Source organism: Myxocyprinus asiaticus, chromosome 42 (genome assembly GCF_019703515.2).
Source record: "Myxocyprinus asiaticus isolate MX2 ecotype Aquarium Trade chromosome 42, UBuf_Myxa_2, whole genome shotgun sequence".
Classification (NCBI taxonomy): domain Eukaryota; kingdom Metazoa; phylum Chordata; class Actinopteri; order Cypriniformes; family Catostomidae; genus Myxocyprinus; species Myxocyprinus asiaticus.
In genome coordinates this window covers 8,135,136-8,157,020 of record NC_059385.1, presented here as the reverse complement: position 1 = coordinate 8,157,020, position 21,885 = coordinate 8,135,136, and the positions used below count along the sequence as shown (strand labels likewise).

Here is a 21,885-nt window from a genome sequence, read left to right as displayed (position 1 = left end):
ATGGGGAATCTTCAGCTGGGCATCTTCACACTGCTGCAGCCTGCCGTTATGTGTGCCTCCCTGCTGCGGACCATTGACATATCCAGTGATGGCAATCTGGATTTTGCAATGGTATTTATAAGGCAATAGATGCATTACAACAGATAGATCCATTTTTAAGAAAAGGTTTGTTCTTGCCCATGCAAAACTTTCTAAGATGTTCTGAGTAATGGTTAGTGTGTTACTATATGGTTACTAGGGTGTTCTGTTGTTGCTGTGTAGGTCTTTTCTTCAATAAAAGTGTACTGGATAACTTTTTGCCTGTTTTATTTTCAACAACGATTTGAGGTTTCATTTATGTTGGGCCTCATGTATTCAGATAGAAGACAAAGGCAGGCCTAACAGTCGTAAAACCTAACTCAGCCCCCACATACCAGGTCGTAAATCTTACTGATAAAAATCGCACCAAAATCCAAAACCAAATCCAAGGGAGTCCAAAACAGACTACAAATCCCATGAAGCCTTGCTCACTAAAGGATTGAACTCTCAACTCCTATTGGATGAGGCACACAACAGAACGTCCCTCAAACCATGACATTATCAGGAGTAGAAATACCTCTGGAATGCTTCTGGGATTTGCTTCCAGCAACTTTGCTTGTCGGGTGTAGACGCAGCTCATCGCCGCTCTCAGGTGCAGCTTCGTGGCACAAGGAAGTAACGTCCGACTTGAAACTGTGGCCATACAATCTCCATCTCGCTGGACGAGTTGAGATTACTCTGTGTTCAACCGAACACTCTAACGGATCCGAAGGAGACCGCCGAGAAATCCGCATCTTCATCCGTTTGCCTGCAGAAGTGAAGAGATTAAAGATTTCTCTTCCATCTTCAATCAAGTCGACATTTCTGAGTTCTCTGCCAGCCCGCCGAGAATCAGCAGCCGTGCCCGCCAACAGAGCGAGGAAACGGCCTCCCGTCATCACCTGAGTCTCGAGGAACCGAGCCGGAGTTAAAGGACGGAGGAACACACATTCTGCATCCTCATGCGATTCAAGTAAGAGGTTTACGTCTGGGCAGAGATAGAATATTATAGTCTGTTATTCTTGTGTTTCAAGGTTTTTGCTTGTACAGTTTACGGACCGCCATGTCCGTTCATTATTAATACTCAGGGTATTAATTATCACTAATTTATTTTGCTGTATTGTGGTCCAACCAAATTGGACTGTTGTGCATTTTCGCCATCGCGGGTGAGACCGGCAAACTGAGTTTATCCATTAAAGAGTCAAAGAACGCGGGACTGTTTACGAGCCGTCCACCGCGTCTCTGAGCGATAAACTAACAGCTGCTGTCTCTCCCACGATCGTGAAATCGGCTTTAGGGCCGTCACTTAATTCTCTCGCTCTAGTACTGACCACACACACACACACACACACACGCTCGCTCTCACACACACACACACACACACACCCTCATGTGTTATAGGATTATTTTTGATTTCCATATCTAATCATATCACTGTTTAGTTTGTAGCTGTATGTCGAAGTTTATTGACTGCATTGTATTAATTATTAATTGATATTACTGCATAAATAAACTTTGTTATATTACAAAGAGAAGTGTTTTGGTTTGTTTTGCATACGCCTGTGTCATGCTGACGGGATGTCAGTGCTCAGATTCAAGCCTTCATTCATTGTTTTTTTTCCCGAAAATCGATATTCTTCGGATGTCGATTTTCCTAAGAAAACAATCTAATATTGAGACTGTTATACTATCTGGTTATTAGTCCCTGATTCCAAGGTGGTGCCCCGTCAATGTTAATCCTTATTAATATTCTGTTGATTTTTGATTTTTGATAATTGATAATTATCTTTGATGATTGTTGAATTTTGAATGATCAATAAGCTAGTGTTAATTTTAATTAATGTTTCATCGATGTTAACCATTAAAGATTATCTTTGATAATTGTTGATTTATAGGATTAAAAAAGCTAGCATTGATTCTCATCAATGTTCTATTGATTTTAATAATTAATAATTATCTTTGATAATTATTAATTATTGCTAATAACCAAACCCACTCCTAAACGTAGCACACTACATTTACTGGAGCCCCATATGAGGTTTTAATGAGTTAGATTAAATTAATTAATTAAAATATTAATTAATAACTAAAGAAATAATTATAAATTATTTCTGATAGTAACACTGATCTAAACAACCAGTAAAGCCCTACATTTATGTCCATCGTCAAATGGTGCAGGATGGGTTACACTTTAAATTTGAATACTTTTGTTTAGGGGTTTCTTCAAACCTCTGAGCTAGAGACCTATGAATTATCATTGATTTCTCCTGAACTGGATATTTTGGAGCTTTTGGTATATTTTCATGAAGTCATACGTTGCATATATATAGTATGTGCAGGTAATTGAAGCTGCTTTGCCAAAACGTGTATGTATACAGGAATTATGTATGAAATAATTAGAATACGTTTTTATATTGATTTGATGTTCCAATGTTTCTTCTTAGCTTATTGTGTCACATAAAGTGTGAATGTTGCATGAATTCTATTTAATTTCTTCATTTGAATATTGATGAATAGTTGTACATGAAATATAGCTTTCAGAGTAAGCTACTGATTTTCTTTTTTCATTTTATTCAGTCTTCATATTGATTTGGATCTTCATATGGAATTAGTGTAATATAGCTTAATTTTTCAGATCAAGCCTTATTGATCCATTTCCATCAAACAATTTCATCCATAAAATCATGATCTATAACATCCCATGAAATGCAAGAAGCTGAATATGATGTCACATTATGTTTCAAAACATTTCACGAGAAGTTATTCATGCCTTCACAGCTTCACACTTACCACATAACTACAGCAACATCAATTACACCAAAAGGGAAGTCACTACTGTGAAATCACAGGGAACTTCCACTATTCAAGTAGATCTATTTGTATACAGCAGCTCACAGTTACTATCCCTGCATTTCACGTGGTGTTTTTTGCGTCATTCAGCTGGTTATGATTGTGACTTTTTATGTATAATTGCACAAAGAGTATGATTCAATGCAAGCTGATCCAGTAGTACAGTATGCATGTTATATCTGGAAAAATTCCATGGTCTTTTCTTTAGATAATTTTCAAGTCTATAAATTTTGTTTAGCTGTAAGGCAAATGGTCTGAAAATAAAGGCAGCACCTGTGAATGGGGGTGTCTCTCTCTCTCTCAACAGATGACAGTCATAACAGTGGTGGAATTCTTGAAATAGTTACAGTAAACAGCCCTCTGGGCAACGCACTCTTTTTCAGTGTGATATTCCGTCATTCAAACATTTTTAAATCCTTTAAACTGTCATTTAGGGACTTAACAGAAACCACAAACATTTTTACACACTTTACATATAGCTCAGTCTGTGCAATGAGCCCTTATGAGGATGCTGTGTGTGGTTAAACATCTTGGCTGGTAACTAAAAGGTTCAAACCCTAGAAAGGATCGATCCGTGTGGTAGAAATGTGGTATTAGCCTTCACATGTACTTATGTACACTCTGTATTGACACTGATAGACCAGCTCCATAGCAGCGATAAGTTTAGGAAAATGTTTTGTATGTTTCATAGACATTTGTGTACTTCTTGCACTGAGAGCCAAGCTTTAAAACATGGCAACATTTAAAAATTAACTTTAAGGTAGAGAACTAGATTTCAACATTATCTGAAGAAAATGTGAATAATGATTCCATGCAAAAGTGGTATGCTAGGGTGTTGCTAAGGTGTTCTGAGTGTTGTTTAGAACATTCTGGGTTTCAAGGACATTGCTAAGTGGTTGATAGTGTGTTCTGGGTGGTTGCTATGAAATTGCTTACTTGCTCAAGTCAAAATAGTCCAACCCAGAGGTCCCTATAATATTATGGTCCCTAGATATGGTCGGATTTATTCCTCCTTCAAAGTAAGTTTATGGATTTTTTTTCGCCTCTTTTATGATCCACCAGGTGAAATAGTAAATTTAAATACTTAGAAAGGTACAGTAAGACCACACTTCTAACCATAAATATGAGAAATAATATTAGTGATGTTTTCCTTAGCACGTTCTGCTAATTCGTTTATTGTGAAATGTGTCTTGGATTTTGTGCAGTTGGTTTAGTGGTATCTATTCACTGAAATGGGTTTGGATAAAACAGGGTTACCTTCTACAGCTATAAGCCTTTAGCTGGCCAACGGAAGCTCACAGCAGGAGCCGACTCGTTTCAGACCAATCTGAGAGAGATGCAGCACTTCTTTGGCTTAGAGGAGAGTGGAGATCTGGACCCTCAGACTATAGCAGCTATGAGGAGATCTCGCTGTGGTCTCTCTGACGTTGAGCAGTTCAGAGACACTATGCGATGGACGAACAGAACCCTAACATACAGGTGAGGCCTTAGCACATTGCCGCTAACAGCAGGGCTGAGCTGTGGGTTTTTGAGCCCCACCATTTAAAAAAATGTCAAAACATAAATTTTTTAAAATGTACGCTCTCATTGTTCTTGTTGTCACTTTCATTTTGAGAAATTAAATGTTGTTAAAGGTTATACAGTAGTCGTGTATAGTTTATACATGACTGATCAAGGATTGATGAACGCATCAACTCATTTAGAAGTAGAATGGGTTGTGTGTCCGTGTAACAGAAAATAAGATCTTCTCATGGACTGAGAACCAAGCTGTAGTGATCTGCCCTGGCCAGCAGAATTTAAAGCATGGTGGCTCACTTATCTTTGTCTTTATGCTCAGAATCTCAAGGTACAGCTTAAAAATCACACCTGCTAAGGTCAGGACAGCCATTTGACAGGCATGGAAACTTTGGGCTCAAGCAGTGCTCATAAAATTCCAGCGAAGGAAAAGGAGTGATGCTGACATTGTCATTTCCTTCAATAACAAAGGTAATGGTGATAGCTGTCTGCTGACTAATAAGTGGTGTGTGTGTGTGTGTGTATGTCTGTTGACATCATCATTTCCTTCAATAACAAAGGTGAGGGTGATAGCTGTCTGCTGACTATTAAGTGGTGTGTGTGTTTGTGTGTGTGTATATGTGTGTGTGGAATCACTCATGTATTACAGAAACGTTTCAGTTGGCTAATACCAAATTATAACAGTTTTTATAGTAATATTGCAGTTTTATTGTGGTATTTTGGCAGAAGATTAACATGGTAAACTGTTGTAAGGATAGAGGCCCTAGATATGCTAGTATAGACCTTATTCACACTTGCGCCAAGGGCGTAACCATGTCTTGAACATTGGGGGGACAAAACATTTTGGAGGGTGGGGGGGTCGTGGGTGTTGAGGTCACAAATATAATGGTCCTATTTGGTTCTCTAAAATAGTAAAGGCACTGAATGGAATAATTTTCAGAACAAAGGCTTTAAATGCGATAAAAGGCGCAAAATTGTATATAATTTTTTTAAGTTGAAGTTTTTTTAAGGACAGGACAAACTCTGTGTCTGCATTGCTAGCAATTTGCCTGTTTCAGTCATCTTTTATTTCTTTTTCGGGCTGTCTCAAAGAAAAGATTAATATAATTTGAATTTCTTTTCATCAATAATGTATCTGTAAAAAGAACTGACTGTGTCAGATGGCTAGCAAAAAGAAAGTACACAAAATTATTTACTGCCCTCAAGTTGTCCCTCATTGTGTTTTTTCCACCAGTAGAATCTTAACACAATATTTTCTTCAAAAATCCTAACGCTGCTCTTTTCCATACAAAAACAGTTCATATTGACCACTGCTGTCAAGGTCCAAAGAGAGAAAAAAATATCATAATTAAAATACCATAAAAGTAGTCCACACAACACAAAGCTGTTGTATAGCCCCAGAATACTTGGAATAAAGTGCACAAATCATATGGACTACTGTTATGATGTCTTTATACTGAACATTTAATAGTGCTTTATAGCATTTGTCCTTTTTGAAGCTTGACAGCTCCTGCTCACTATAAACTGTTATTCTATGGAATAGAGCTGCTTAAAATATATATGTTCATGTTCCAAGAAAAAGTAACAGCACATGAGTTTTAAACAACATAAGGGTGAGTAAATGAGTGAGTAAAAATAAATTTCCATTTTTAGGTGAACTACTCCTTTCACGGGTGGCTCATCCTCAAAATAAAATGGTCTTTTTTAAAAGAAGACTCTTATGAGATACTGTACAAAATTCAGAATTTATTAAAGACAAAGAAATTATTTAGAAAATCTTAAATTGATTGTAAATTATTACCTAATAATATTTGCATTAAAAATACATGGCATTATCCTTGCTACAACCAAAAAACTCAACGGAAGCCAAAAGTCACAAGTCTTACCATGTTCTAGTTCTAATCTGTGGCTGATAATGCTCTACTTTGTGTTTCTTAGACAAGGTCAGTGGCAGGCTGTGCATTTAAAGTCTAGGCTTTCAGTGTGATTCATGCCATTAAAAAAACACAGTTTCACTATGAATAAGACACCCTATGCCTTTGGGCATCATACATCATGTCGCAGCTAACAAGTAATACCAATTGACATTTCAAAAACAAGTCCACGCACGAAAGCCAGAACTTGAAATGACACTTAATGCTCTAGCAAGCCTAATTTTAACTGCAGTGTGACTGTTTGTGAAATGAACGTCTCCCGAACAGACATTCAAAATCATAATTTTTCATATGACTCTACCAAGGAGGTCTATAATACCTGGAAAAATCTATCTAATAATATCTGTGATTTAAATGTTGCTTGCAATAAATTTTGTTTCATCAGGGTACACGGTTATGCTGCACGGTTGGATGTGGGATATTCGTACTTGATATCTCCGACCATAAATGCATTGCATTCCCCGATATTTGGAACTGCAATGCTCCCGTTAGCTTAGCAGGGGTTTGACTCTCATTACTAGTCTCCTAGCAACCCAACTGATAAACAATGCTGCAGTGCTAGCATTTGTGCGTCAGGTGTACGATTATCAAAAGAGATAATAATTTACCATGTTTTATACACCTGTTTCTGCAGGCGTTTTTTAAACAAGCTTTAATGTCATGTAATGTGGAAACTTGAACTCATTTATTCAACTTAATAAAGTGAATGTTTATCACTTACTTTGTATATCTCCCTGAGTGTCGACATGTTTGTGTGACATCGTGCCCCTGCATCTCGGTGACATCGGAGTTGAGAATTTCTGCACAAGCCTACAAGTAGTAATTCTGACTTAAAAATGCATTCCATTGCACTTTTCCTAGTAGGAAGTTGGAAAATCTGACTTTCTGAGTTGAATGAAACGCAGCACTACTTTTCAAAACTTGATCCGACACTGAATGTTCAAGCAGCCTAATTTACACTTAGAAAACTCCTGATGTTGCTATAACTATGCAAAAAGCACTTACCAATTTACTTGAAGTGAAAATCAGTCCTCCTTTCCCGTTTAATAAATTAAGCAATCACACGTCATGCAGAAAATCTCGTGTTTTTAAATCCATAAGGATCTGTTTCTCAACGGCAATCCCAGCAGTGATGACAGCCGACTCGTCAGCAAGATCTGGCGCTTTTTCGCTCTTGAATTAAGTACATCACTTAAAGCATGATTGCATCACTCAAGCCAGCTAGAAGGCCTCGACTGGGACATATCCTAAAGATCACACCCACCAAGAACAAATAAATCAATCTGATTGGCTGATGAATCTGTGATTTATGAAACAGTTGTCACACTTTGCTTGTAAGCATCAAGGAATAAATTCTGACTGGATACATTTTTAGTTTTTCTCTATGTGTTTGTAGATTAATGAACAGAGGAAAGCGATTAAAAACCAAAAAGGTGATTGAGAACGAAAGGATGAAAAATATTTATTTATTTGGCATGTTAGGCCAGCAGAGAAGGCTTTGCTGGCCCTGAGAAATCACCACTGGACAAGGTCAAGTGAATTTTCTAAAAAAGCTACTTCAAAAGCTTGCCAGATTACCACATTCATTCAATTCATTCATAATATACACACATTCTCTGTTTGTCTTAAGCCTGATACACTGAAAATGACTCATGTTAATATTTTCACATTCACAATTATGAATGACATATGAATCACGAACTGTACGTGACATATTTTGTACGTGAATAGTTTGCAGCCTTGGAATTAATGTCGTCGGTACTACATTTCAATCATAAAACAGTGGGCAAACATTGCATGTTTAGTTAGATATTTACATTTTACGTGGCACTAACACTCTAAACCAATTTGGGACAATTTGGCCATATCTGATTACTGGGGGGAACTTGTCCACCTCAGTGTACAGTACTGTGCAAAAGGTTTAGGCACTTAAGATGTTTCACAAAAACATTTATCATAAGATGATTATTTATATCTTCAGCTTTAGTGTGTCAATAGGAAAAATACATTTTAGACTCCCAAACATTACTTTTACAAATAGAAAAGATTAGAATAGAAGAGGGAGTCCTGCAACAGATGTCATGCCCCCCACAAAGCCCCCCACTGAACATTGTATCAGTCTGGTTTTACATGAAGAGACAGAAGCAATTGAGACAGCCTAAATAGATAGAAGAACTGTGGTGAATTCTCCAAGAAGCTTGGAACATCCTATCTGCCAACAACCAAGAAAAACTGTGTCCAGGTGTACCTAGGAGAATTGGGGATCCAAAATATTGATTTAGCATTTTTATGTTTACTGGACTTTGCATGATGTTAATTGATAAATTAAAACTATTTATGGCATTATTTTTGAAGACATCCTCACTATGCAACATTTTTCACAAGTGCCTAAAACTTTTGCACAGTACTGTATATTGTGGTTACGGCCCTGGCTTGCACCATCTTTTATTTTTAATGGGAATGACAATGAGGCTGTGAGGGATAGACTTACCATATTTTACATTTACATTTACATTTACATTTATTCATTTGGCAGACGCTTTTATCCAAAGCGACTTACAAGAGAGGAAAACATAAGCGAATCATCTTAGGAGACAGTGGTATGAAAAGTGCTGTATTACAAAGTATCACTAGCATCATAATAGTATTCAAAACAGAATAAAGTGCAACAGAATTTTTTTTTTATTTTTTTTATTTTTTTATGACTGGTTAAGTGCTCATGGAAAAGATGTGTTTTTAGTCGTTTTTTGAAGACAGAGAGTGAGTCAGCTTCACGGATGGAGTTGGGAAGGTCGTTCCACCAACATGGTATGATGAAGCTGAATGTCTTCAATGGCACGAACGGTATAAAGCTGTATAAAGCTCCTAGATCACATCTGATTTTTCACAACTTATGTTGTCTGGAGTTCATATACTGAATGTTCTTGGACAGATATTTTAGCAATTTAAAAACACTTTAAACTGCAGTACAGCCTGTTGAAGAGACTGTAAGTCTATCCCTCACAGCCTCATTTCATTCTCATTAAAAATCAAAGATGGCGCTAGCATGAATAATGTCTATGGAGGGGTTTTAAATCAGCCCTAAAAAGTATATGGAAACAAAAACCACACCTAATAATCTGTGAATGTCAAAAAATATTCCAACACTTTCTGTTTGGAAAACATGAGTGAAACATGTCCAAAGTTCAGTTCACGAAGTGTAGGCTGTCACTTCATTTGCTAACACTACTGTATGGTAGATCACGAGGACGGGTCTCCGTTTGATGGAGAAGGGGGCATTCTGGCACACGCTTTTTTCCCAGGGCCTGGAATCAGTGGTGACGTGCACTTTGATGAGGCCTGGACAACTAATGCCACAGGTACCAACAAAATTCATAAATAAACTGTATACACTTGCTAAAGCTTTCTTGCTACTTACAGTAGCAATGTCATACAATTAGCCTAAAACCTCATAAAATTGAAACTTTGACACAAGCCATGCAAAATTGCTTTTAAAGTTTTCAATCGACACTTTGCTTAAGCAACACTTTAAAAATTAGGAATTTCATTCTATTAGATAACAAAATATCAAAGCAAGTGGAATCAGCAAACAAAAGATGCTATACTCCACTTTTCAGGGCCATTTTTGCAGTGACTTTAAACAAATGGGTATCAAGGCGATTTTTAGTGCATGCAAGAAGTCTGTTCAACTCAAGTTCGCACAGGTGTTTAAGCAGAGAAACCACATGTAGTTCATCACATTAACAATAGGAAAGTTCTACTAAGTTTGTCCAGTTACTTTTTATCTTAAATGTGAACAATATATCTATTGTTTTTTTGTTTTGTTTTTTTATTTGAAAACTTATTTTTGTTCAATGTTTTTTGTATTATCTTTTAATTAAATGCACCTTGGTTTGATATTTTGTTGTGTAATGCATTACTGAAAGTCTGGCGTAAGTATGCTAATATATTTTAGGGGCTACTGTATTGTGCTCTTTGTGCTGAAATGACACCTAACACATGACAGGTGATGACACCTGTGCTTCTCCTAAAGGCTACAACCTCTTCGCTGGGGCAGTGTATGAGTTTGGACATGCTCTCGGACTTCCTCACTCATTAAATCCTGGAGCCATCATGTTCCCTGCCTATAATATTGGCACGCACACTGATTTGCAACTGTCTTTTCAGGACGTCAATATATTCAGGAAATGTATGGTATGTCCATGACTATTCTGGCACAATTATTTTATGTTATCAGAGACTTCCAAGAATATGCATATAGATTATTATGTCTTTTTCTACCAAAGGCAAGGGGGAAACAAGCCTGGACAGACCTCCTCCAAAAACACCAGATAAGTGTGATAGTATGCTGTTATTTGATGCAGTGACAGGAATGCAACAGGAGTTAGTTTTCTTTAAAGACATGTAGTCTGGCTCCTCTTACAGATGTGTAACCTCAGAAATTCCTTGTGCTCTCAGTGGTTGTCATTGACTTATAATTGCGTATAAAATTGTTCACAGACAAGTTTCCCACAAAACAGTCTCTGGATTCAGAATAGTTGTGTACTACGCACATAAATTTGTTCTTATCCTTGTATTGTTGATAAATTAGAATTATACTAAATGAAAAACATAATAAAAACCTTTTAAATAGGCTTATACTACACATGATCGGAACTGATCTCAGATCTATAGAAATAAGTAAGGCTTATTGTCTTATTGCACAATTAGTGCATGCAACCCACTGATTACTGCTCTAAAATATCTAATCTTTAAAGATGCATATTGTAGGTTAATTTGGAGGGTACATCCAAGCTTTGAACACATAGGAATCACACTACTAACAAGTGTGTGGTCTGACGTCCCAGCTCACATAGATGCTGCCTATGAAAACACAAACAGCAACAGCATGTTATTTTTTAAAGGTAAGGTCTATATTGTATACATATACTGAATGCATTTATATCTATGAATACCAATACTACATGTCTCATACAGGTTCTGAAAGTGTGTATGGACATATTTGGTCTAATGTTACCTTTCTGCGTGCAAATTTACACACTGTCTGACTCCAACACCCTCGAAGCACAGTGTCTTTAAAAGGAGGCTTTCCAAAAAACATGTCTAAATTTGGATTCTTTGTATTTCTGGGAAACACGTCTCGCAGATTTCTTCATTGGAGGAGAGTGCTGGAGGTACAAGAAAACAACTTCTCTCCAAATTCCCACTAACAGCTTGAGAAAGTTATTTCAATGTTTAGAAATAATATGACATGTTGCCAAGCACTGAAATCTTTCTCTGAGGGATGTTGCTGTGTTTTGTAATTTATAAAGGTTTAATGAAGAAGCAGGGCAGATGATGAAAGGCTTTCCCAAACCTTTCGCTCATGAGTGGCCAGGAATTGACTGGCCCGTGGATGCCGCAGTAGCCCATAATGGTTTGTAACACCTACAGAGCTCACTCTTATGCAACTTCACCTTTATTCTGATTGCTATTTGTGGTTGATAATGTACATTAAAAAGAAACTGGACATTAAATTCAATTAGCAAGTTTTAAACCATGTTTATAATCAATTCACAAAACATGCATGGTACTGTATACTTAAAATATACTACAGCATAACTACACAATTTAAAACTTTTCTTCAGTGACCCAAATTAGCCAATGATGAGTCGTGAGACAGTGCATCCCTTTTTTCAGGAAATAAATTGCTGTACTTTCTCAGACACTGATGTTTTTCGTAATAAAACACAGTATACCAAAATTTACATAACATGGCGAAAAGTATGCAGATGCCCCTTCTAATTAACGGGTATGGATTGGCCCCTCCATTCTGAAGTCAAATCTCAAAGAGATTGTTTACACAAAAATTTAAATTCTCTCATCATTTACTCACCCTCATGCCATCCCAGATGTGTATGACTTTCTTTTCTGCAGAAACACAAATTGTGATTTTTAGAAGAATATTTGATCTCTGTAGGTCCATACAGTGCAATTGAATGGGTGGCAAAATTTTGACGCTCCAAAAAGCACATAAAGACATCATAAAAGTAATCCATATGACTCCAGTGTTTAAATTAGGACTGTCAAATTATATATATTTTTTAATCGCGATTAATAGCATGTTTTCTTGTAGTTAATCGCGATTAATCGCTATATCTCATGAGTGGACAAAATATGCTTCATTTAGATGTATTTATTGTTTTTCAGTCATTAACACACAGCTTACCCTACCAACAGAGTTGGTACAACAAAAAATAAACATAGCACAATTCAAAATATGTAAAAATAAAAAATAAGAAAAATAACAGTGTAGATTACCTGCAGGGTTCCAGCATCTTATGCTGTTCTACAGTGGCTAGTGTACTATCAAATGCACTATTATGCAGAGACATTGGAGACTGTGTGCAGCAGGGTTTTTGTTAGCTGGAAGTGTCCGACAAATTAAAAATTTGTTTGCGCTGTGCTGCCACGGTAGACTTTCCTGACAGTTTACGAAGTTCAAAAGCAGCTTGCGTTATTCGTTTTTTGATCTCCAAAAAAGCATATAACAACACAAGAATATTGTACAGAAAAAAATGGTTCTTTATAAGAAGCTGAACCTAAAATGCTGCAAAGAAACATTGAGGAACCTTTGTTTTTGAGAGTGTTAGCTTGTTGAAATGGTACTAATAAACTGTTTGTATTGTTCTGAGCAGATTTATTCACAAAAGGAGAGAGAACTGCATCACTTTCTCCAGGCAAAAATCTAAAGATGATTAATCTCCGAAGACAGCATGCTGACACAATGAGGACTTTAATAGCTTCATTTTTTGTTACAGCATAATTATCATAATCATAATTATAAATATGACTTGAATTGACTTTACAGCACTCTTTGAATTACACCAGTGGAGGTATTAACTCATTTGAAGTTTGAATACAATGCTTTATTTATAAATTACTGCATGTACCAATTAAAGAAAGACAACACTGTGCTTTGAGGAAGTTGGAGTCAGACAGTGTGTAAATTTGCATGCAGAAAGGTAACATTAGACCAAATATGTCAAAACACAATTTCATCATCCCACACTGAGTTTCCTTTTTGTGTGCTTCCACCACCAATGAGGCAATTTATTTCAAAAGCATTTAATGAGAAATTAGTGGGAATCATGTTACAGGAAACCATAAAGCCAGAAGATGTGGATGCAACAGACAACTGTGCAGTTTGGTTCCCAGCACTAAAGATGGTATGATACTAATTAATTGCCAGTTGTTTTTCCACACTGAAGCCATGGTTTGCTGTAGTTCTCTTGATTACTTGTCTGATTTTGGGGTCAAACTCCAGTTGTTGAGGTCCTAAGAAGAAATAAACAGATCCTAGGCAACAACAACAAAAATAATTTAGTCTAAGTTTTGGAAAATATTGCCCAAATTATTAAGCTCCACACCTATACTGTATGTGCTTGTAGAACATTTAATAATTTCAAAACCATTGGCATTATTAGAGAGTTGGTCCTCCCTAACAGCTTCCACGCCTCTGAGAAGGCTTTCTACTTTATGTTAGGCATGGCTGCAGGTTCAGGTCTGGGTTTTGTGCAGGCCACTCAACTTCTTAAATACCAGGCTCAGTAAACCATTTATTTATGGACCTCATTTTGTGCACAAGGGTATAGGCATTCTGGAATAGAAAACAACCCTCTCCAGACTTTTGCCACAAAGTTGGAAGTACATAATTGTCTAGAATGCCATTGTATACTGAAGCATTAAAGGAATAGTTCACCCAAAAATTTAAATTCTCTCATCATTTACTCACCCTCATGTCATCCCAGATGTGTATGCCTTTCTTCTGCTGAACACACATGAAGATTTTTAGAAGAATTTCTCAGCTCTTTTTGCCCATACATTGAAAGTGAATGGGTGCCAAAATTTTGAAGCTCCAAAAAGCACATAAAAGCATTACAAAAGTAATCCATATGACTCCAGTGTTTAAATTAGGGCTGTCAAATGATAACATTTTTTAATAGCGATTAATAAAAATAAATTGCCTCATTGGTGGTGGAAGCACAGAAAATGTTACCTTTCTGCATGCAAATTTACACACTGTCTGAAAGCACAGTGTTGTCTTTCTTTAATTGGTAATTTATAAATAAAGCATTGTATTCAAACTTCAAATGAGTTAATACCTCTATTGGTCAATTCAAGTCATATGTATGTGTATAGCACTTTTCACAACACACATCGTTTCAAAGCAGCTTTACAGATAATTATGCTGTAACAAAAAATGATGCTATTAAAGTCCTCATTGTGTCAGCATGCTGTCTTCGGAGATTAATCATCTTTAGATTTTTGCCTGGAGAAAGTGATGCAGTTCTCTCTTCTTTTGTGAATAAATCTGCTCAGAACAATACAAACAGTTTATTAGTACCATTTCAACAAGCTAACACTCTCAAAAACAAAGGTTGTTCAATGTTTCTTTGCAGCATTTTAGGTTCAGCTTCTTATAAAGAACCATTTTTTTCTGTACAATATTCTTGAGTTGGTCATATGCATCTTTGAAGATCAAAAAAGTTACATTAGGCACATAAGATCAGTGTATTGGTTTCTTGGGTTTATTAAAGCATTGGTCCATACAATATTTCTAAAGAAATAGAATTACATTTGGCTGTAATCTATTTTTGGTTTAACTGGAAAGAAAGTGCTTGGAAAAACATATAAAGTGTAATTTTCAACATTTAATAATGACTTGAAGAAGAGATCAGTGACGAAACATTTTCAGTTCATAACAAAATCAAATGATGTCCTGGATCATTGAGAAACTTAAGTGACAAGTAAACCCCTCAAGAAACAGTTTCAAACAGTCTATTCTGGCCCCCTTACAAATGACTAACACACAAATATCCTAACCCATCATGCAATGCGTTTCATTAGAATAGCGCAGCTGACTGTCAGGATGTAAAGGGATTATTTGAATTAATTGGGGTTTCCCTAATCATAAGGAAATGGAAGAAAAGCAGGATGTTTTAGCAAATCTTCTGTAAATAATAGACTAAAAGTTGCATTTAAATAAATCTGAATTAAAAATACATTTCAGTTTGACTATATTACTTAAGTGACTATGCAAAAATATAAGTGAACAAATCAGTCATCAGACTTTATGGACATTTACCATGATTTTATTAGATTTTAGTAAAAGTATTTAGTATTTAAGAATAAATGTAGATTCGTGCAAAATAATAGGGTACAACTGGGCTAAAGGCACCCCTTAAGGAAAATGTGCTTTTTTTCTGTATGCAAAATTAATCAAAGTAAAAAAAAAAAAAAAAACATTTTTATTGAATATTGATTGAGCAATATAATTTGTGTGAAAAGAAATAACAACGGAAGGGTGTTTCGATTAAAATTCAGTTTTTAAAAAAAGGTGGTAAGGGAGCTTTTTATCCCATACCTGGGGTAAAATGCTCCCTCACTTGGGGTAAAAGGCCTCTAGGAGGTTTAAATTGATATCGTATAGATACCGGGGCAATAGCCGGGGCCGTTTCTGACCATTCTGGTGCCCCAGGCGAGATTCCAATTGCGCACCGTTGGGGGTGGGGGGAATGGGTGTGGTGTTATTGGAGTGCATGGCGGTGGCGTCCTCTTTGGCACGCCCTATAGGCGACCACCTAGTTCATCTATGCTTTGAAACGGCCCTGACAATAGTTATAGTGCAAAATTTGTCAACTGATGCAAACAATTTTGAGACACCAAGATGCATTTTGAGAAAAAAATTAAGATGATGCTTCGTCAAAATAACTACTTCAGAAAAAAAGTTATCCATTTCCTGGTAATTTCAAACACATTTGGCATTTTATTACATCTCAAGTATTCTATAAACATACTAATCTCTATTATGGTTGGATGAGTCAATGTGAGCCCCCTTTGAACATTTTTCATAACAAATTTGCCCCATTAAACAAAACAAATCAAAACCAATGTGTTTTATAGGAGCCTTCAGCCCTGCAACAGGGGGCCTTTTTACCCTAAACAATATCCTTTCACTTATTCAACAGTTATTGAAAATTTTTTGATTTAAAGACCTTAAACAAAACTGAAAAAGATAAATAAGTATTTTGTCTCAAAAATTTTTTTTTTTTGATAATTTCCAGGATATTCATTAGCTAGAAAAATCTGCAATGTTTAAATATATATATATATATATATATATATACAAAATTTGATAACATTTTCTCAAAATCAACCTTTAGACACCACACACAAAGATCTCATGGATCAGGAATATTTTGCAGTGCATAGTGTCAAACATGTGTTTAGGAACGTGCCATGGTAGTTTTTGTTGCTATTTAGTGTTTTAGGAGAAAATAAAATCAATGGCGCCTTTTACCCCACAGAGCATTTAGCCTATGTTGATTTTTAAACCCTATGTATGTATATATATATATATATATATATATATATATATATATAATCTTTGGAGCTTACTCTGAAAAAAAAAAAAAAAGAAAAAGTTAACCTTAAACATGCTTCATGATGTAACATCTAAATTAACTTAACCTTAACCCTAAACTAACCATGGACAAAAAAAAGAAAAAGAAGTCAAAAATAAAAGAAATATAAAATAAAATATTATTTTACATCAATTAGTCAATCTGAATACATTAGGTTACACCAACAAACTGATTTCAAGGGTTGGATAAGGCAGAAATAGCTCAATTGCAGGTTCCCACTTTTTACAGTGAATAAAGCTAATACATTTTTGACATTCTGTAAACCAGGGGTCCACTGCAGGAGGTCCATGGACAGATACATAAAACGATAAAGATAAAAACATTTATTTATTTATTTATAAGATATAAACATTTATAAATATATTTTTTACATGTCTACGTTTATTTCTAAATGTTATTAGATTTATTTGATATTTGCTTAATCGTCAAAAAAACAACCTCTTATTTCATCTTTTGTACAGTGTAGAATGAGTCCTGGACATAAGTAAAGGACATAAAGTTATAGTTAATTGGGAAACTAGGCCAAAATCATTTTAGCAAAATATATTTAATGTTTGTTAATGTTATTAATGAAAGTTATTATACAATTTTGCTGAGAAAATCTAGCATTTTTATACTGGGTTGTCTGAGAGTCTGGGTGGGGAGGGTCTCTGGGTTGGAAAAGGCTGACCACCCCTGCTGTAAGTTATGGTTTAATACAGTATATGCCACAGTGTTATGTCATTATAGCACTGCAAATCTTCATTTTTAGCATAACTGATTTCTGTTCAATTGACTTCATCGATCATTAAAATCTTATTGCCTGTATTTATTTATTGGCATATCTATGTTTGGTGCTATGTCATTGCCTGATTTCCTTCACTACGCCAGAAGGTGGGATTGTGACTCAGTCTTGTATTGCCCAATCACTCATTCTGTTATGTATTTAAGATGGGACCAAACACAACCTGCATCAGTTTCTTGAAGAGGAAGCAACATGAAGAGCTACTGCAAGCTGTGGGTTCTACTGACTTTGGTGGCCATTGGTAACACCAGCCCAATAGCACCACCTATTGATGAAGACCAAGAGAAGATAGCAGAAGTAATGTGCACACCATGAATTTCCTATAGCTGGCTTTATGAAACTTTATGAGACTGTTAGATTCTTGCGTATAAAACAGTTGATTTCATTCAGTTTGCGAACTAACTTTTATCTATTTTTATAGAATTACCTGACCAAGTTGTATGGACTGCCAGCGCATAGTCCTACCACTGAACATCGAAGCTCTAATGCTATGAATCTAAGGTTGAAAGAGATGCAGACATTTTTCGGACTTACAGTAACAGGAAAGCTGAATAAAGAGACCCTGGAAGTGATGAAGAAGCCACGCTGCGGGGTTCCAGACGTAGCAGCATACTCAACTTTTGAAGGGGACTACAAGTGGAAAAAAAAGGATCTAACCTACAGGTAAAAACTGCTAACATACTTGTTTGAGACAAAACTAACTTTAAAGAACTTAAAATTAACATTTAAATTTGACTTTCTTTATTCCAGGATTGAGAACTACACACCTGATATGTCAGTAGCCGAGGTGGATGATTCCATTAAAAGAGCCCTGCAGGTGTGGGCAGATGTTACTCCACTGACATTCACTCGCATCTACAGCGGCACAGCTGACATCATGATCTCCTTTGTAGTTAAAGGTCAGTTTCTTTAACTAAAAAAAACAAAAAAACAACAACAACAACTGCAATGTCTGTACTTCATATGTAATATAATGGTTCATACTGCAGACTAGACAATTTGCTACCTTCAAAATTATCAGGTTGAAATTCACTGGCCTAAATGTGTGTTAGACTCATACAGAACATAATAATGCATAGTAATTATAAAAGAATCAGAAAATGCTGTTTAAACATGTTTTAGATGAGTATAGCATGTCACATCACAGGACTGTCAACTTACCAAAGTATTTCATGTCTGCTGCCTATATGACGAAACGTTTTTGTTAAGCTTTTAGAGAAATTTCAAGTATTTTATTATTATCAGTTCACAGTAAATGTTCATTTTTCAGAGCACTGGCATGATTATGGTTCAAACCAAATCTCTGCTTATTCCCAGATCATGCTGATGGTTACCCCTTTGATGGACCAAATGGTTTTCTGGCTCATGCCTTCCCTCCTTTTGAGGGTATTGGTGGTGATGCCCATTTTGATGATGAAGAGGATTTTTTCTACCGATCTCCTCAAGGTGAGTAGAGTTTAATTTAAGAAAAAGCTTCAATTTGTGCCAATATGCAAACCTATATAGAAAGAAACCCCAAAACAAATGTATTCACATTACATCTTTTTTATTTTTAGGATACAATTTGTTCTTGGTTGCTGCCCATGAGTTTGGACACTCTCTGGGGCTTGAACATTCCCGGGATCCAGGTGCACTGATGTATCCCAACTACGTCTACAGAGATGTCGATACCTTCTCCCTCCCTCAAGATGATGTCAATGGAATCCAGTTTCTTTATGGTACACTTTCACAAATTACAAACATTGGCGATGATGAAAAAGATCCTGAAATGCCGTGCCACAAATGCCACTTGGGTTGATGTTTTCTATTTAACAAATGCAATCACAGTCATACACTGTATATAGCCCATGTAACATTTCTAATGCTCATGATGGTGATCTTTGATGAATAGGCCCTAACCCTGATGTTGACCCCAATAAACCAAAACCCACACCACCAGTTACCCCAAATACATGCGATCCTAATCTGGTTTTGGATGCTGTCACCATGCTTCGTGGAGAGATCATGTTCTTCAAGGGCAGGTATATAGAGAATAAATGTATTCCAATGTCAGCCTTACCCTGTGAGGGCTGAAAAGATGGATCTGACCGCCAGATGTTGGGCTTTATTTGCAGCTTCTTCTGGCGCAATTACCCCTTGAGTAGAACAGCAGAACAACATCTCATTAAAAGCTTCTGGCCTGAGATTCCAGACAATATTGATGCAGCATTCGAGAGCCCATTCGAGGACAAAGTCTTCCTTTTCAAAGGTAAAACCCATATTTCTATGATGACCAATGTTGAGGAGTAACTAACAAAAAGAAGCAATACCACTAACATACCTACATTTTACAGTAGCATGACATTACTTTTTGATCTAGTGTTCATATATCTATTTAAGTTTTATATTCTGACCCTAATATCAAAAGTATTTCTTTTGTTTGTGCCAGAAAAATACAGCTATGATTAAATTGCAAATTATATTGTAGGGTACTAGTTATACTTTTACAAAAAGTTTCAATTAACAAGTAATTAAATTTTGATAGTAGTTTGTAGATATCTCCTTTTTTTTAAACTAACTTGACTACTTTAAAGGTGCACTAAGTGCACTATTTATTTTGTTCATGTCGTCTTGGACTTACACTGACACCTAGGGGCATGGGTGCAGCATCATTCTAACACAATAGTTTTTAGTTACCAATGCCATTGTAGAAATTCAATATTCACAGTCAGCTATGAGTAATTAAAACCATGAGTAAAAGTGTCTAATAACAGGGTGGTTACTAAGATTAAGCGAGCACTATTTGGCTGGTCAAAAACATTTCATTGAAGAAAAAACAAAATCAAATATGTCATATGAAACATAATTTGGAAGTATTGTCATTCCTCAGGTGAAAAGGTCTGGGCTCTCCATGGCTACGACATGGTACGCGGATATCCCAAAAGTCTCAGCATCTTCGGTTTGCCAAAAACAGTGAAGAAAATCAGTGCAGTCCTGTACGATGAAAGTACCTTCAAAATCCTGTTTTTCGTTGACGATCAGATTTATAGGTAATTAAATCACAAATTGGGATGGAGTTAGTCTGAAAAAGAATTTTGAAGTAACAAGAGGCTTATTTTATGCAGTTACAACGAGGATAGACGGAGAATTGAGAAAGGTTATCCTAAACTGGTGGATGAAGTATTTCCTGGAATGACAGGGAAGGTGACAGCAGCCTTCCAGTACAAAGGTATGGGATTTTGAAAAAATGAAAGAAATAAAAAGCTGCAAATAAAATATTTAATATAATCCTACATGTCTAAACCTGTATTTACATTCTGTCTTTTATCATTATTAGGTTTCAACTATCTTTTCAGCAGATCTAAAATGTTGGAGTTTGGTTCCTATAACAAGAGGCTGTTCCGTGTTCTCAACAACAATTACTTTCTGCCCTGTCTATCTGTTGTTTAGTTTATCTTTAAAGCACAACAATGAAATGCCTGCCTGAAGAAAAATCTGAACCTGCCAGTATTTGAATGTAAATTACTGAGGATTTAACTTAAGGGTATGTATTTTACCAAAGACTGATTTGTAGGTAGCCAGTAGCCTAAACAAAACATTGTGTTGTATGTCAGGTGATGTTTTAAAATAAAGACTAGACTTTAACAGTTTATTAATGTTTTTTTATTTATTTATTTTTTATCATCATTATTGTTAGGCCTATTATTTTTTTAAACTGCCTGACACCTGTGAACCAAATATGGCCTATATGTGTCAAAGACTTGGTTAACATGACAAAGCAGTGTCAACAATATCCTGCATTTACTGTACACTTCATCTGAGACTAATAAATAATTATTATACATGCATAGTTCATGACCTTATATTAACTGTGAGACTACATTGGATCATTTTTACCTTTTAAGAATGAATAAAACATGAATTCATTGGTCATACCACAGGGCACAGGACCATTTAAGTGATCTACAAAATGTGATTTAAAATAGTGGAAAACTAAACCTATCACTTTCCTTCAATGTAGGCTATGTATATCAATCTGAAATAGGCAGTTGGTGTTGAAAGCTCATGTCCACGTTATTTGTCAACCAAACTACTTGCTAAAGACACAAAACATTTCCTTAATGCCTAAAAAGGGCAAAACTGCCATGTTTGAAGGGAGACATCAACTTAAGTTGTCATCTGTTTTTTAGGGGTGAGTTCCTTCAGTCTTTAAAGTGATTGTAACCTTTATTTACTGATGCATGAAAATCTCCGCATTATTCCCCATAAATGCACAAACTTACTCTAACACAAACACTAA

The 21,885-nt window shown here is 35.9% G+C and overlaps 1 protein-coding gene and 1 pseudogene across 1 annotated transcript; both read left to right on the top strand.

Moving 5' to 3' along the window:
• LOC127432270 (collagenase 3-like) lies at positions 1-17,796 on the top strand (annotated as a pseudogene).
• Positions 17,758-21,431, top strand: mmp13a (matrix metallopeptidase 13a). The gene is made up of 10 exons (XM_051683494.1): positions 17,758-17,903; positions 18,028-18,269; positions 18,357-18,505; positions 18,924-19,052; positions 19,163-19,324; positions 19,498-19,627; positions 19,721-19,854; positions 20,476-20,635; positions 20,711-20,814; positions 20,923-21,431. The coding sequence occupies exons 1-10, from the start codon at positions 17,799-17,801 to the stop codon at positions 21,033-21,035; spliced, it is 1,428 nt and encodes a 475-aa protein (XP_051539454.1). The 5' UTR covers positions 17,758-17,798; the 3' UTR covers positions 21,036-21,431.
• The last annotated feature ends 454 nt before the right edge of the window (positions 21,432-21,885 follow it).

What these genes read in the sequence shown, in the direction of transcription:
- mmp13a (XM_051683494.1), top strand. Translation starts at nt 17,799, where the DNA reads ATGAAGAGCTACTGCAAGCTGTGGGTTCTACTGACTTTGGTGGCCATT. An exon ending in TTTCTACCGATCTCCTCAAG is followed by an intron (nt 19,053 to 19,162) that starts GTGAGTAGAGTT and finishes TTTTATTTTTAG; the next exon opens with GATACAATTTGTTCTTGGTT. An exon ending in TGGAATCCAGTTTCTTTATG is followed by an intron (nt 19,325 to 19,497) that starts GTACACTTTCAC and finishes TTTGATGAATAG; the next exon opens with GCCCTAACCCTGATGTTGAC.